The sequence below is a fragment of the Hyla sarda genome, chromosome 10 (genome assembly GCF_029499605.1).
Source record: "Hyla sarda isolate aHylSar1 chromosome 10, aHylSar1.hap1, whole genome shotgun sequence".
NCBI classification, from domain to species: domain Eukaryota; kingdom Metazoa; phylum Chordata; class Amphibia; order Anura; family Hylidae; genus Hyla; species Hyla sarda.
Window position 1 is genome coordinate 131,066,057 of NC_079198.1, and position 17,149 is coordinate 131,083,205.

At 41.9% G+C, this 17,149-nt stretch overlaps 1 protein-coding gene across 1 annotated transcript; it reads left to right on the top strand.

Annotated features, from left to right (window-relative positions):
* The first annotated feature begins 627 nt into the window (after positions 1–627).
* LOC130293266 (indolethylamine N-methyltransferase-like) lies at positions 628–12,381 on the top strand. The gene is made up of 3 exons (XM_056541768.1): positions 628–778; positions 8,221–8,428; positions 11,958–12,381. Exons 1-3 carry the CDS (start codon positions 628–630, stop codon positions 12,379–12,381), a joined length of 783 nt encoding a protein of 260 aa, XP_056397743.1.
* The last annotated feature ends 4,768 nt before the right edge of the window (positions 12,382–17,149 follow it).

The window sequence follows — 17,149 nt, forward strand, 5'->3', positions numbered from 1 at the left end:
GAGATTACCTGTCTGATGCAGTGGAGATTATAATACATATATATATATATATATACATATATATATATATATATATATATATATATATACATATGTATATATATATATATATATATATATATATATATATATATATATATATATATATATATATTCGCCAGACAATACTGGATACTTAGATAGTGCTAAAATAGAAGGTAAACAAAATATATATATATATATATATATATATATATATATATATATTTGATCACACCACAATATTGCACAATTTTGTTTCTTTTTTTTCAATATCAACCCCCAAATCGTTGTTTAGAGATGGATAAAAAATGTGATGAGTGTTTAAAAGTGAGAGGGGTAAAAATTGTATTTCACCAGGTCAGGAAGGGGTTAAACAAAAACATACTGTATGTCTGTCCTATAATGATCTTCAGAAAAACAAATCTCCACAGATTATTTATGCTCTGTGGGAATCTCTATCACATATTCTCATGACTATCACATGAAGACAATAACACATGAAGTGATAAATGATAATATAACCTGTAAGCTGATTCCTGGTAATTATATAAAGACCTGTAGCTCCGGTGTAGATACAGTCACCTGTCTGTGATAGAAGATTTCACGATGGATTCCGGCTCCCGTAAGCTCTATCATAAACATGGATTTGATTCCAGACAATTCCTGGAGCTTTATTTTTCAGATAAACCTGATATGGTCTTTGAAGAGGATTTCTTAATATTTCCAATTGAAAATTTTGTTAAAGCTTTCAGACCAGGTATGTATGCTTCTATGCTTCTATGTATGTTATTTTTTACAGTTTTATTACAATATTTATAGTTATAGATTAACTCTAGATACCCACCATTCTGTTACAACGAGGAGAAGAGAGGAGAGGGAAGGGGAGAGGAGGGGGGGGGGGGGGACTTTTTAACTGACTTTTTCTTTCTTAGCACTTAAATTGGTTGTAAACAATTGTAAATAACTAAATTAATTAGTTGTTACAGAGCAGACAACCATGCTCCTCTATGTAATTCTCAAATCATTTAAAGGGAGCAGAGCGAGCCTGGTCATTAAAGTGCTACTCTAATTGAGGTCCCGGTGGAAGGATATGAGCTTAGATTTTGCTGCCACTTCTGATCCAGTGACTTGCTGGAGACTGTTACGTTGACACATAAGTCTATTGGACTACTGGCAAATCTGTTCTCATATTATGATAGTCTCAAAGCAAGTCGCCAGATCAGAAGTGTTTGCAAAATTTAAAGGGGTACTCCTGTGGAAAACATTTTTTTTTATATCAACTGGCTCCAGAAAGTTAAACAGATTTGTAAATGACTTCTATTCAACAATTTTTATCCTACTTATCAGCTGCTGTATGCTCCAGAGGAATCTGAGTTGTTCTTTTTAGCCAGACTACAGTGCTCTCTGCTCCAGAGTAGGAGCAAAGCCCCATAGCAAACCTCTCCTTCTCTGGACAGTTCTTGACATGAACAGAGGTGGCAGCAGAGAGCACTGTGGTCAGACTGAACTCCAGAAAAAAAATACAACTTCCCTTGGAGCATACAGCAGCTGATCAGTAAGGAAGGATTAAGATTTTTTTAATAGAAGTAATTTACAAGTCTGTTTAACTTTGTGGCACCAGTTGATTTAAAAAAAAAAATGTTTTCCACCGGAAAAAATTTAAGAACAACTCATTTAAGAGCAACTCCTGCCACCTGGACTACAATTAGAGGTATCCTTTAAATATGAAGAATATATGGGTCTCAGGATTTAGAAAAGTAATTCTACTGTCATCTCCTGATCTATTCTAAATCTGTTTTTGTTCACATGGAAAGTTGTATCTGGGTTCTAGATTTTAGTTTAGAAAAATAATGCTGCGACTATTTTATGCTCAGATATAGAATAAAGACACATAGAACTCACCTTAGAGTTTCCCAATGATTCGTCTTGGTTTATTGTAGCGTTCTCATTTTTATAGATGATGCAGGTATGGTGGGCATGCTGTAAGTGTCGGGATAGTAACTTAGACTATAGACTGTTTGCATATTCTAATGCTTCATCCAGTCTCTCAATTATTATGCAAAACATTCTGTAGTCTCAGTTACAGTCCCTGCACCTGCACCCCCTCCCAGCGTGCCCACCAGTACTGTGTTGTCTATGGAATGAGAACGCTACAATAAACCAAAATGAAGAATTAGGAAAATCAAGGCTGAGTGCTATGTGTCTTTATCCTATATCTATTAATTTATTGTAAAGTCTGACACCGAGTAACGTTTGAGCTCTGGCTAAACGTTTACAATCCTGAATCTACTCACAACAAACTGGGAAATTTTTTTGTGAGTAGATTCAGGATTGTAAACGTTTAGCCAGCTGGACCATGGTCTGACTCTACTTGTTTGCCTCAACACTTTTTTTTTATGCTCAGGTTATCACTAATGATAGAATTATTAGTCATATAAAAGGGGATTACAGAGTATTGTTTACTTTGCAGAGCCTTTCCTATTTTGTATTATAATGAAGACAGGGAGAAGAAAGGAAATGGAAGCTGGATCGCGCTGTCACAGATGAAGGTAGGATGAATCCAAATTATTAATACAAGCTGGTTTTCAACACGCCTGATGAAAAAACCAGATAGGTTTTGAAACGTGTTGCGTGCACTTTATACCTACATAAACCAGCTTGTATTAATAATTTGGATTCATCCTACCTTCGTCTGTGACAGCGCGATCCAGCTTCCATTTCCTTCTTCTCCCTGTCTTCATTGTATGCACGCGTGGGAAGTCGCTGCAGTCTCCTGAATACTTATACCTTTTTGAGTGTTGTGCCTCTCCAGCACAAAGGAATCAGGTGAGCAAGTTGTCTACCCGATTATCCTCACGTTGAATCCACCATTGATTCCACACAGGGAGCGCTCCGTGTTCTTTTGATTTTTATTTTGTATTATATAGACACTATAAATGGGGATTCTACAATGATAAATGTTCCCCTGTGGTGACACTGAAGGAAAATTATACTCATACTGCTAGATTCTCCCATACCTCAGCATACTAGCCCTCAGCCTGGCGTCACGAGTGATAGGTTTAACCTTAACCCCTGATATACTGAAGCAACACCCTGACTACACTACCCCTACCCCAGAGGCTTACCACAAAGCCTTTTTGGCATCATGAACAGGATTCGGGTGTGTGCCAAATGCTGTTGCCACTGGCGAAAGTGTACTCCCCACCAAGCAACAAACTTTATTCATGTGCTGTAAACCGTGTTGTTGTGTACGGGAGCGATGTCCGTGGTGCACCATACAAGGGGGACACAAAAAAAGTAAGGGGGGAGGTGAAAATTTATCTGTGACTAAGATGTGTAAACTGCGCAATGAGTTCATGCTGCGATCCTCTGGTCCGGTCAGCACAGGCGGAGCTGAACTGCTGCCGGAAAAGCGCACAAAGAAGGCCCGCGCTGCGCCACGCCCCACCCCTGGGCGTGGCTGTCAAGCTGCTGTGTCACAGCCGAAAGGGAACTTGGAGATACAGGAGTCGTCCCTGGAAGGACCGGAAGTCGGGGCTGCACCGATGACGTCCTTCCTGCCGGCCGCCATTTTGGGGAAGCCCTACTATAAAAGACACCACGCAGAGCAACCTGTTCAGCCTGCACAAAGAGCCAGAGAGTACAGACATGGCGGAGAGCAGCGTTCCACGTGGTGAAGATGGCAAAATGGCACCGGAACAACGAAAAGTTGTGGCAGTCGCAGCCCGACTTTTTCAAGAACTTGCTGACCGTCTGCAGCGGTTGTCATTAGACGAAGAGGGGGCCTGCAAACTTTCCCCACTGCCTGATGATGACGACGATTGGCCAGAGACACCTCCAGCAGAGAGAGCAGGGACACCTGGAGGTGCATCACCGGTGAGATTGTCCCCTCACCACAGGACTTGGGGCTCGTGGGCCGAGATCCCGTCGGAGGAGTCTGCTGTGAGTACCCCGCTAGAGGCGGGTTTTTCTTCCTCCTCCAGCCTCGAGGCCACACCTCGATCAAGCTTGCCATGTGCACGACCGTGCTCACTAAATTTGCCGCAGTGGGTGTTTGGAGATAAGCCGGAGCAGATCGAATATATGCACAAGGTACTTCAACCTTTACCTGAGAAGCCACTCCCGCCAATCCAAACTGCAGAAAAAGAAAGGGCCCGTCAAGAAGCCGAGATGGCCGAATTGATGGAAAAGCTAAAGGCCTGATACAAAGAACTCTACGCCCCCAAGCACGTGCATTTGCCTCATGAAGAGAAAGTATGGTGGCAGGAAAACACCAAAGAAATGGAGGCATTGTACATTCGTAAATGGGATCACCCCCGAAAAGGGGAGGAGCCATTGGAGAGAAGAAGAGCGACTGTGGCCAAGTTCGACAAGGTCAGAGGTTATGGGACACTCCTTGACTGCCACACTGGGTAGACCATCCTCGTAAACCGGCGAGCAGTGCAAAGGCCACTCGGAGCAATGAGAGTTTGTCTGTACCAGAGGTACCAACGCACGTACCTAGGCCCTCTCGGAGCAATGAGAGTTTGCCTCCTGCACAGGTACCAACGTATGTATCAAGGCCCTCTTCTGACATGGAGAGTTTGCCTGCTTCCAGGGTACCGACGGAAGGGTCATATGTCCATCCTAGTTTGGAGATGGTACTCAAGCCCTATTCCCCTACTTTGATCCTGGCTAGAAAGCCTGTGTCCTCTTCTAATACTGCCATCCACCACTCCATCCTCACCAATGTGGTGTGGCAAAGCTATGTCAATTCTACACCAGCCCCTGATGTTGGAAGGTATAGGGGAACCAGGAGAGGCACAACAAGAGTAAAGAAGAATATCATCTGAAGAGACTTTAAAGTAATGTCAGATTGTTTCTTGTGTTAACCACATTTATTTTGCAGCAACCAAGTTCAAGAATTGTGCCTAGCTGTGCTAAGATTGTTTCAGTTTAAGTTCAGCAACGTAACCACTTAGCTTGTGCCTGACTATTAAGTCAAGAGACTCCTAGCCAGTAGGAGATTCATTAAGGACTGTACCCGGCTGAGTTGTGGTTAAGGCTGTGTTTACCATTCCCTTTAATTGAACTCCTAGTGTAGGTGGACTGCTGATCCTTACACCTCCGTTTTATGTATATACCAGCAGCTTCATAAGAACTCTTTTGCTAAATGTTGCACTTATCGTGTGAATGCGCCCAAACCCTGTTGAAGTGTTGGGTAAATTGTATAGTAAATATGTATATGGTTCTTGTACACAGGAAGGTATCCTCGTGCCTGTGTACATAAAAGATAGGTAAGGGTTGTACATAGAAAGATAGTCTAATGTCTATGTACATAAAAAGTAAGTCAGAGCTGTACACAAAACATGTCAGTGTGTTGCATGTGTACAATAAACACTAAAAACGTAAATTATTATTGTGCATACAAATGTATAAAAAGTTTTAAAGGTGTTTAGTAGTTGCTAAATAGGTGACACCCCAGCTCCTCCGAGGGTAGTATTATTGCTGTCACCCATTGCTAGCACCTGTCTCAACAAAATAATTGGGAAATTACCCTTAAATAGAACTTGCACACATAGTACTCCAAACTTCTGACTTAAATGTACTACCTCAATCTATTTCAGAACATACATAAAAAGAAAATATATCTCACTTAAGAAAACACTTTAGGGGTTGTAATTCAATTCCTGCCACTGTTAGGTACACTTCTTCTCTTTCTTTGAGTGTGTGAGATGCTTTACCTGGCCAGTAGGTGCTCTTGCGAGCTAACAAATTAAACACGTAATTCTTAAAGTAACCAAGGTAGGTTATGTGAAGTGCTCTAGGGGTAAGTAGCGTGTAGCCGATAGACCCTTGCAGCCAATGTTACTGTGACCTAGCTTCCGGCTAGCCAGTATACCTTATGTGTACTAACTGGAAACTCATTGTTGGCGAATAAAATGTTTAAGGTAATAAAATTGTTTAGTCAGCTTGAAACTAAAGTATAAAGAGCTGTGCTAATGTGTAGTTAGCCTCATAAGGATGTGTAGAGAGCTAATAAAAATGTCTTAGTAACTAGAAACTAAATGTTAGATAGCTGCCTAATCGTCTAGTAAGCTTTAAAATGTATAGTAACCTTAATAAAAATGTTTTAGAAGCTAGAAACTAAAGGTCTAGATAGCTTCATAATTGTTTAAATAACTTCATAAGTGCCTTAGAAGCCTTCTTAAATGTCTAGTAGTAGGATTACTAGACTACAAAATGTTTAAATGCCTAGAAAATGTCTGGTAGGTTTAAAAGTACCTAATATGTATAAAAGTTTGTCAGGATATAGATTTTGTTTAGTTAGAGATCCTGCTTAAGTCTGTCCTAGTTCCTCTGCCTTAGGGGACAAGCGTCGGGGTCGACTTATTTTAAGTAAGGGGGTTTGTGGTGTCCCGGCACCGGATTGCATCCGTTGCCTTGTGGTGAGGTCCCCAAAGTCAGAGTCCCTAGGTGTAGGTGGGGTCCTCATCCTTAGCTGGCCCCTTCTCACCCCTTTTGTAATTAAAATTATTAAAATTTAATGTGTATATATTTGTATAGTAAGTGTATTTACCTAGTTAGTGTTGCAGGACCTGCGGGTCACGTGATGCATTTCAAAGACTCTATGGTTTCTGTGTATAGGACCTTTGGACGAAGTCAGGTATTTACTCATCAGGCTATGTAATGGTGAGTGACAGCTGACCATGGACCAATCCAAAAAGGCCCCGCCCCTGCCCATATAAGGGCGCGGCGGCCATTGCTCGCTCTCTTGTTCCTGGGCTGTTGACAGGGAAGGATCTCCGTTGCTGTCATCAGTGAGTTTAGGCCCGAGCCTTGTGGCAAAGGCTGATCTTTACTAAACTGTGAGTATAATCAATCCCTACGCACTCTGCAAGATCAACGGCCCATATCTAACCCCTAAATCCGGACGGATCTTCGCAAATTACCCTAAATTCTGAGACTTATATAAAAAGTCATGGTCTGCAATAAAAAGTCATGGTCCGCAACAACTGTCAGTCACTGAGGTGTATGGAGACTGTATTAATGAGACTGCTACTGTTCATTGGATGTACCTCAAGTCTTTAAGTAAAGTGTATCCAAGTTCAAGTTCAACTACCTTGTGGACCTTCAGTCATTATATGCACCTATCGTTACTGGGAAAGGCGGAGAATTACTTCAGTATACTAGCCCTCAGCCTGGCGTCACGAGTGATAGGGTTAACCTTAACCCCTGATATACTGAAGCAACACCCTGACTACACTACCCCTACCCCAGAGGCCTGCCACAATAGCATAAAACTTAGCTGCGCTATCCAACCAAGTGCTCAGCCACAGCTCCATTCAAATGGTTAATAACTACATGACCATTAGTCATAGCAGCTGAACGGAGCTGTGGCTGAGCTGTCAGGTGACTAGAAAGGGCAGCTATATGGTAATTAATTGCAGCTATTAAAATTTCCAGTATACAGGTGCAAGGATTTTTGTAAAACTAAGAGGAGTCCTGCTCCATTGTGAAGCTGTGAATGAGGTATACACTCTCAATTTGGCATGGAGTTTAAAGGGGTTGTGCGCTGCCCTGGCTTCGGAGCTCCGCACACAGCGTCCGGAAGTTCATTTCTCCGAACGCTGTGTGCGGGCTTCCGTGTTCGCAGCCGCTGGGCGTGACGTCACGCCCGGCCCCATCGTGACGTCACGCCCGCCCCCTCAACGAAAGTCTATGGGAAGGGGGGGCGACCGCTGTCACGCCCCCTTCCCATAGACTTTGGTAGAGGGGGCGGGACGTCAGGAGGGGACCGGGCGTGACGTCACGCAAGGCGACCGCGAACACGGAATCCCGCACACAGCGTTCGGAGTAATGAACTTCCGGACGCTGCGTGCGGAGCTCCGAAAGCCAGGACAGTGCACAACCCCTTTAATAAATTTCTACAAGTTTGTGCATTTGTGTTTTTCCGAATGGGCTCAGTCTGTTTTGGGCTCCAGGTAGTCAACTTTACTAACATTTTCCAATTCTTCCAATTCTTAGTTTTGACTATGATATATCATTTGAATGTTTTGTATGGTGTTTGAATTGACCTATAGCTATGTTAGAAGCCCCCTGCCACCTAATACATGTTAGGACAAGCCTATTCTGCAGTATACTGTAGGCTTTTAAAAAGTACTATTTACCTGAAGCTACAAGCGCTGAGGTTTTAATATACTGAATATCTCTCTACAGGTCATATAAGAGGAGATGTCCTGCTTGACCTCAGTCTTGGTTCCTTGGTTCACCATCTCTATGCACCCAGTGAGTTTTTCAAACACATCATAATACTGAAGGTCCGAGACAGATGTATCCTGGAACTAAAAAGATGGCTGAACACACGTACTGGAGCCTTTGAATGGGGACATGCTACAAAGATTCATGTAGACTTAGAAGGAAAGAGGTAAAATATTTGTCCCTGTCATAGGGGAAACCTATTGTCATTGTCAATACTGTAGAAAATATATCAAGCAGATCTAGGACATGTTCAGGCTTCATGTCTTCTATGTACTGTACATTACTTGTATAATGCTAGATCATTAAAGAAAAACTGAATTTGACCATGTCCTGTCCTCATTATTTAGCTGACATATAAAGTAAGTAACATATTTACAAAGTTTAATTTGGAAGTTATGCTAGAAAATAAATACATACATACACATGTGGAGTTTTATATTTATAAATAAGTTTATGGGGCCGTCCTCTAAAGCAAGACAGAGATTGTTACAAGCCGGAGAGTGAAGCGTCCTATGGCGTGATTCATTTGACTCATTCCAATGGCCCACAGATCAGAACCTTTAAAGGGGTACTCCAGCCCTAATACATCTTATCCCCTATCCAAAGGACAGGGAATAAGATGTATGATCGCGGGGATCCCGCCGCTGGGGACACCCGCAATCTGTCATTGTACACCCACCTTTGTGAGCTCTCCACAGCACTGGAGGCTCCGAGTGAGTAGCATGATGACCACGGGGCTGGAGTATCATTAAGTCATGACTCTGCCCCCATGTGATGTGACAGCTGCCATGCCCCCTCCCATAGACTTGCATTGAGGGGGCAGGGCGCGATGTCATATGGGGCGGAGTGGTGACATCACGCTACACCCTGGGAGCTTCCAGTGCTGCAGAGAGCTCACAAAGGTGGGTGCGCAATGACAAATTTCGGGGGTCCCCAGCTGCGGGACACTGCGAACATACAGCTTATTCCCTGTCCTTTGGATAGGGGATAAGCTGTATTAGGGCCAGAGTACCCCTTTAACATATCTCTGTGACATGACAAAAGATTTTTAATGGTTGTCTAAGTGAATGGGAACCTGTCAGAATATTTTTTTTATATCTAACACGTTATATATGGTAAAATCTTCTTCCTCACCATACCTGAGAGTTTCCCTGCCTGCAGGGATGGTGAGGAGATGAAAAAAGTTTAATATGAGATTAATAAGTCCTTGGGAGTTAGGTTTCTCTTGAGGTGAGTATGGTTTCCTTTTTATCTCAATACAACCTTCACTCACCTAAAGGGGCACTCCGCTTCTAGACATCTTATCCCCTTTTGAAAGGATATGTGATAAGATGTCTGATCATGGGGGGCCCGCTGCTGGGTCCCTCGCGATCTCCCGCAAACAACAGGTTCCTGCAACAGTGGTCGAGACGTCATGCCCCCTCAATTCAGGTGTATGGGAGGGGGCATGGCCGTGACGTCTGAACTTTTTTTTTACACTTTTTATGTCTCCATTTAAGTTTATTGCTTTTACTGATCAGTGCTATGCAGATGCATAGCACTGATTAATGTTATTGGCGATCTTCTGCTCTGGTCTACTCGGTCTCAGACCAGAGCAAAAGACCCCAGAAGACGATTGGAGACAGGTGAGGTGACCTCCGTCATCCATTTGAGGTGATCGGATAATCCAATATAACGGCCACATTGCCTCAGATGCCATGATCTGTATTGACCACGGAAGCTGAGGGGTTAATGGCGGACCTGCCATGCATGTTGCGAGCACCAGTTGCACCATCTCATTTTTGCGCCAATGATTTGTACTTTTTATTGGTACTATTTTTTTTTTATAGGACTTTTTATAAAAAAAAAAATCAGAAATATGACAATCTGCATTTCTTTGGTATGGAAGTTTTTTTGTTACTTTACACTGTTCTCCATGCACAATCATACACATTATATCTTGATAGTTCCGCACATACAGTCATGGCCGTAAATGTTTTCACCCCTGTAATTTTTCTAGAAAATGAAGAATTCTCACAGGAAAGGATTACAGTAACACATGTTTTGCTATACACATTTTTATTCCCTTTGTGTGTATTGGAACTAAACCAAAAAAAGGGAAAAAAGGGAAAAAAAAGCAAATTGGACATAATGGGGGAGATTTATCAAAACCTGTCCAGAGGAAAAGTTGCCCAGTTGCCCATAGCAACCAATCAGATCATTGCTTTCATTTTTAAAATGGCCTGGGGAAAATGAAAGAAGCGATCTGATTGGTTGCTATGGGCAACATCACCACTTTTCCTCTGCACAGTTTTTGATAAATCTCCCACAATGTAACACCAAACTCCAAAAATGGTCTGGACAAAATTATTGGCACCCTTTAAAAATTGTGGGAAAATAAGATTGTTTCAAGCATGTGATGTTCCTTTAAACTCACCTGAAGCAAGTAACAGGTGTGGGCAATATAAAAATCACACCTGAAAGCAGATAAAAAGGAGAAAAGTTCACTTAGTCTTTGCACTGTGTGTCTGTGCGTGCCACTCTAAGCATAAACAACAGAAAAAGGAGAAGAGAACTCAAGGTTACAAGTCCATCTCCAGAGATCTAGATTTGCCTTTGTCCGCAGTGCGCAACATTATCAAGAAGTTTGCAACCCATGGCACTGTAGTTAATATCCCTGGGTGTGGACAGAAGAGAAAAATTGATGAAAGGTGTCAACGCAGGATAGTCTGGATGGTGGATAAGCAGCCCCAAACAAGTTCCAAAGATATTCAAGCTGTCCTGCAGGCTCAGTGTCAGCGCAAACTATCAGTCGACACTGTACAGCCCAGTGTCAGAAAGCTGGGTTTGCATCCGAGATCTTGGATCTTCCAGCAGGACAATGACCCCAAACATATGTCAAAAAGCACCCAGAAATGGATTGCAACAAAGTGCTTGAGAGTTCTGAAGTGGCCAGGAATGAGTCCAGATCCTTCCAATAAGAGAGACCTGGAGCAGTTTGCAAAGGAAGAGTGGTCCAACATTCCGGCTGAGAGGTGTAAGAAGCTTATTGATAGTTATAGGAAGTGACTGATTTCAGTTATTTTTTTCCAAAGGGTGTGCAACCAAATATTAAGTTAAGGGTGCCAATAATTTTGTCAAGCCCATTTTTGGAGTTTGGTGTGACATTTTGTCCAATTTGCTTTTTTTCCTCCCTTTTTTGGTTTAGTTCCAATACACACAAAGGGAGTAAACATGTGTATTACAAAACATGTGTTACTGCAATCCTTTTCTGAGAAATACTTCCTTTTCTAGAAAAATGTCAGGGTTGCCAACATTTATGGCCATGACTGTATTATTTGCAATTGTTAGATTGTATTCACTGTGGAATGCTGTGCTATTGCATAACATTGTGCAGTGTGACCGACATTCTGTTGATATAGCCTGGCTCTGGCTTTTAAATCACTACATATGTGGTGAGTGCCCAACTACTGATAGTAGCTGTCACAGTCACCACCTATCAATATGGACACTAAACACTTCAGGTTATAAAAGAATGTCCTGAGGCATTAAGTCCCATATGGCAAGAGAGTACAGGTGCGCCGTGTGTTATCTAGGGGTTACGATTAATCCAATAATTCTGGTCGCCAATAGTCAAGGTCTAACTATTTTTTCTTGCTTCCCCATTCAGGTTGAGTGTTTAACAATCACTTTTTCATTTTTTCCATGTACTTCAGCATCGAGTTACAGGACAAAGAAGGAAAAGTGAGAGAAGCCGCTCAACATGTTGCAAAATGTGACCTCAACAAAGAAAATATAATGGATCCGGTGATCTTACCACCAGCAGATTGTATCATCAGTGTTGCGCTCCTAGATGCTATCTCCAAAGATAAAGATGACTACATCAGATATCTGAGGAAGATCTCACAGTTACTGAAACCTGGAGGACACCTCATGTTAGTTGGGGTTTTAGATGAAACATATTTCACAGTCGGGAAAGACAAGTTCCATGCTCTCACATATGATGAGGATTTTGCCAGGAAAACTCTAGTTGCAGAAGGTTTTATTATTGATATCTGTGTGAGTAAAAAGGCAACAGGTATAAGTCCCCTTGTTGACCATAAGGCCGTCCTATTCATTTCAGCTCACAAGGAGAAATAAGTCTGAGTAAAAACTTAAAAGTTTAGTCTGCATGTTCAGAGTTTGTATGTAATGTTGTAATTAAAGAAATAATAATTATAACAGGGCTCCCTATATGACTTTATTTACCTACAATTGTGGTGACCCACAGGTGTATGGCGGGACCACAGGTGTAGCGTTGTGAGTGGTGGGATCAGATGGTATTAACCCTTGGGGCAAGATGTTGTTAACCCCTGGTGTTTGTGATGCCAGTGTGGTTTTAAGGTTCCGAACACCACACGCCAGGTTTCTCCGCTATCCCAGTTGCTAGTAGTTAAATGAGAGTCCACAACCAGTTATGGTCAAATGGAGGCTTTACTGTGTATAAGACAAATAGAATTATCTTCAGAGCTGAGGCCAGATTTCCCAGAGAGGTGGCCAGGACATAGAAGGACCTCGCAGCTTGCTGGACCAATATACTTGTAATTAACTTGACTTGAGATTGGACTTGACTTGACTATATGCAGGACTTGACTAGTTTCGGTGACAGCAGTCATAGACTTGAGACTTACTGGAATGACTGTAGCTTTTGGGGTCTTCCAGATGCTGATCACTTGCACTGAGATCTCTGGTAGTTGCTGTCTCAGTAAGACTGATGGCACAAGAGCGTGAATTGTAATGGCCGCCCCTTTATATAGTAGGGGGGGGGCTGGACTAAAGCCAGTGTGTCAAGCTGCGGGTCATAGGTTAAGCTGGTGCTCTCTGTTAGAACATGTGACAACAAATCATGTGACATTCCACAGGTCTTTGAGACCTCCCACAGGTCCTCTGCTCTATATATATAAAGATACAGTCAAGGCATTAAAGGGATATACACATCATTATGGAACTACAGGGGAAGAGCTTGCAGGGGAGCCCCCAGGTCACTGAGGATCTCAACCTGACAGGGTGTAAGGGTAGTCTTTACTTCTCCAAGGATCCCTATTGTTTCAAGATTTTACTTTAGCTTATTTTCTATAAATATATTAGGATCCTCTTTCACCATAGGACTTATTGTGGACCAATAATGACCCCGAAATCACTATCATTTTAGTATCTGAAGAGCCTGATTTTAGCATTAGTTCCTTTTTTCCCCTGTTTGCTTTATATTACTAATTCAAATAAAGTGAATCTGGTCACATTTATCTGTTTAGGTCTCTTTATTGGGGTGGGGTCTTATCACGGGAGTCCCAGTGGTCAGTTTCTAGCAGTCGGACCCCAGCGATCAGAAATCTTATCCCCTATTCTTTGGAAAGGGGATAAGATATCTAAAGTAAAACTACCCCTTTAAGTTTGAGGTTAAATTAATCCCTTAAGGACCACAGGTTTTTTCATTTTTGCACTTTCGTATCTTCAACCTCACTTTCTAAAAATCAGAACGCTTTTAATATTGCACCTACAGAGCCATATGAAGGCTAGCTAGCTATTTTTCTATTTATTTTTGCTGTGCAATTTAGGGGGAGTGGCACCCTCTGTAGCCGTGCACCCCTCCCTGTTTCACAGGAGTTTTTTTTTAATTGATGGTGGAACTAGCATGTCACACAGAGGCTATATGCCCAGCGGAAGTGAGTGAAGTGAGTGTTAGGGTCCCATCCGAAATTAGGCCACCTCCGCATGGTGGATGGGGGACACGTTTTGATCAAAAAGTGCACTTAGAGCCTCCATTTTTTGAGCAAGAGTGCTGCTGCAACCTTCTTTTTTTGTATATTTTTTTAGGGTATACAATGTGACAAAAATACGCAATTTTGGACTTTGGAATTTTTTTTATGTGTACGCCATTGACCATGCTGTTTAATTAACATTATATTTTATAGTTTGGACATTTAAGCACATGGCAATGTTTGTTTATTTTAATTTTTGATTATATATTATCATTTATTTATTTTTATGTGAAAAGGGGGGGTGATTCAAACTTTTATTACTGAAGGGGTTAAATCACATTTATTAACTTTTTTAAAACTTTTTTTACACTTTTTTTAGTCCAAATAGGGGGCTATTACATGCAATTATTTGATTGCATACACTGATCAATGCTATGCCATAGCATCGCATTGATCAGTGTTATCGGTGTTCTGCTGCTCCAGCCTGTATCTCAGGCATGGAGCAGCATAATAATGATCGGACAGTGGGAAGGAAGTTAAGCACCTTCCCGCTGTTCTCACCGTGGCAGTCCCAAACAGGCCACTGAGCTAACTGGCAACAGTTTTTTCCCATTTTAGACGCTGCGATCAACTTTGATTGCAGCATCTAAAGGGTTAATACCAGACATCAGCTCGATCAGCGATATCTTGTATTAGCCACAGTTCCTGCTAGCCTGCTGGGTATGAAGATTGCTCAGCTCCTGAGCATGCTTCGCATAACGGGAGTCGGCCACAGACATAAATATACATCCGTGGTTGTAAAGGGGTTAGATTGTTTTTCTAAAGATTAGCTGTTTAGACCAGCACAGTGCCGCCACAGGGATCACAGGGGGTCCCAGTGGCCGGACCCCTCGATCAGACATCTTATACCCTATCCTTTGGATAGGGAATAAGATGTCTAAGGGCAGAGTACCCCTTTAATTCTGATTCCACATAACTACAATATTGACTATTGGTAATATTTTGTCAACTATAGATGATATATAATAGCATCCATCAATGTCATTTAAGAAAATTATAATCTTGCTTCTACATCAAAGAAAAATATTTAATGAGAAAAAAATAGCAGGGAATGTTTTTGATTATATTAATAAGTTTTATGTCTGAAGACTTGTTCTAACATTGTCCTCCTCTGTACCAAATAAACAGGTAATCAATAAAAAGTATTAATTAGAATATCAGATCTGTTTACTAGTTACCTTGGTGAAAATAGGCATGAGTATAGTACCCATAGCGGTACCAAGTGAGTAGCAAACCTGATTATGTGGGAAAAACTGTAGCAGTCATCTAAAATATGACTAATCAAATGAATTGGAATAACATTTACTCTAGGAATAGTCATAAATTATAACTAAAACATCTGAATGATAAATTATCATCATCATTATTTTGATAATATTATCACTTATTCTGTTTTTGTATTATTTAAATATTTGCTCATGATCTCTGTCAAATAAACTCAATACACCCAACAGCTAGAATTTTACAGATCATTTACCTTTGAAGGGTTACTCGGACAAAAATCTTTGTTTCTTTAATAATTTCAAGATGTCGGCATTAAAAACAATCAACTTACCTCCCACTGTTCCCCTAAGACTCCAGTACTGCCATCCCAGTCTCTGCTACAATCTTCTTCATGCATCTGAAGCCCAACAACGCAACAATGCAACAATGCAGCTCAACAAGTTGCTGGCCGCAGTGGTGTCCCACCTCAGCCAGTGGTTGACTGAACGACAATATGATAAATTGAGTCCAGGCCCTGGTCTTCTTCCTAGTGCAGGGGCCCAAAATGTCACATTGTTGCTCATCCCGATCGGCCAGCCTCCAAACCTTAATGCACAAACAGGAATGTGGCAGGGAAGTCCTGTGTGCCTGCCCGGTGGATTTCCCACAGTGTGAAATACGCACAATATGTGCTATGTGTGAACTTACCCTTAACCCCTTAATGATCATGGCAATTGGGGGGTTAATGGTGGACATCAGCGTGATCACTGATGTCCGCCATTACCGATGGGTCCCTGGCTGCTGATAACAGCTGGGACCTGCAGTGCATGACGCGAGCATCGCTCCGATGCTTATGGTTAGAGATGAGCGAACTTTTGAAAAATTTGATACGGCTGATTTGCCGAATTTTTCAAAAAAATTCAGTTCAATCCAAATTTATTTGCAGCAAATCTATATTAAAATGGCTATTTATGCCCTACAGAGGGCCTCAATATGGGCGTAGAGTGTGCTGGGGTTGTAAAATAATGCTGTTATTCAGTATGACATGCAGATTATAGGCATCGCTTTTAGAATCACTGCTGCGGTGTGGCACAATGACAGAGCCTGGAGGTGGCATCAGTAGGAAGAGACCATATAGGGGCTGAATGACATAGCTTGGATGTGGCTGAAGCATGAAGAGACCATATAGTGGCTGAATGACACAGCGTGGAGGTGTTTGCAGCATTAGGAGACCATAAAGTGGCTGAATGACACAGTGTGGAAGTGTTGGCAGTGTGAGGAGACCATATAGTGGCTGAATGACACAGTGTGTTGGTGTTGGCAGCATGAGGAGAACATATAGTGGCTGAATGACACAGCCTGGAGCTGGCAGGAGCATGAGTAGACGATAGGGCTTCATAATCCCTAAGATTAAAAGATTAATTTTGAAATTTAAATAGAAGATTTATGGTAGCTAGTGCTACCATAAAAAGAAATTTAGGCCAAGGCTCAGCAGCATCAGTAAACCATATATTGTCTGAAAGACACAGCCGGGAGTTGGCGGAAGCATGAGGAGACCATATAGTGTCTGAATGACACAGCCTGGAGTTTGCAGCAGCATGAGTAGGCACTATGGCTTCACAATCCCTAAGAAAAAAAGAAAAATTTTGAAATTTAAATTGAAGATTTAGGGTAGCTAATGCTACCATAAAAAATGTTGAGGCCCAGGCCCAGCAGCATCAGCAAACCATATATTGGCTGAATGACACAGCCTGGAGTTAGCTGAAGCATGAGGAGACCATATAGTGTCTGAACGGCACAGCCTGAAGTTGGCATGAGCAAACCATTGAAATTTATGATTTTTAAATTGAAATTGAGGGTGTTGAAATTGAACTTTTAACTCCCAAGGTTTAGTGTCCTGGGCCCCG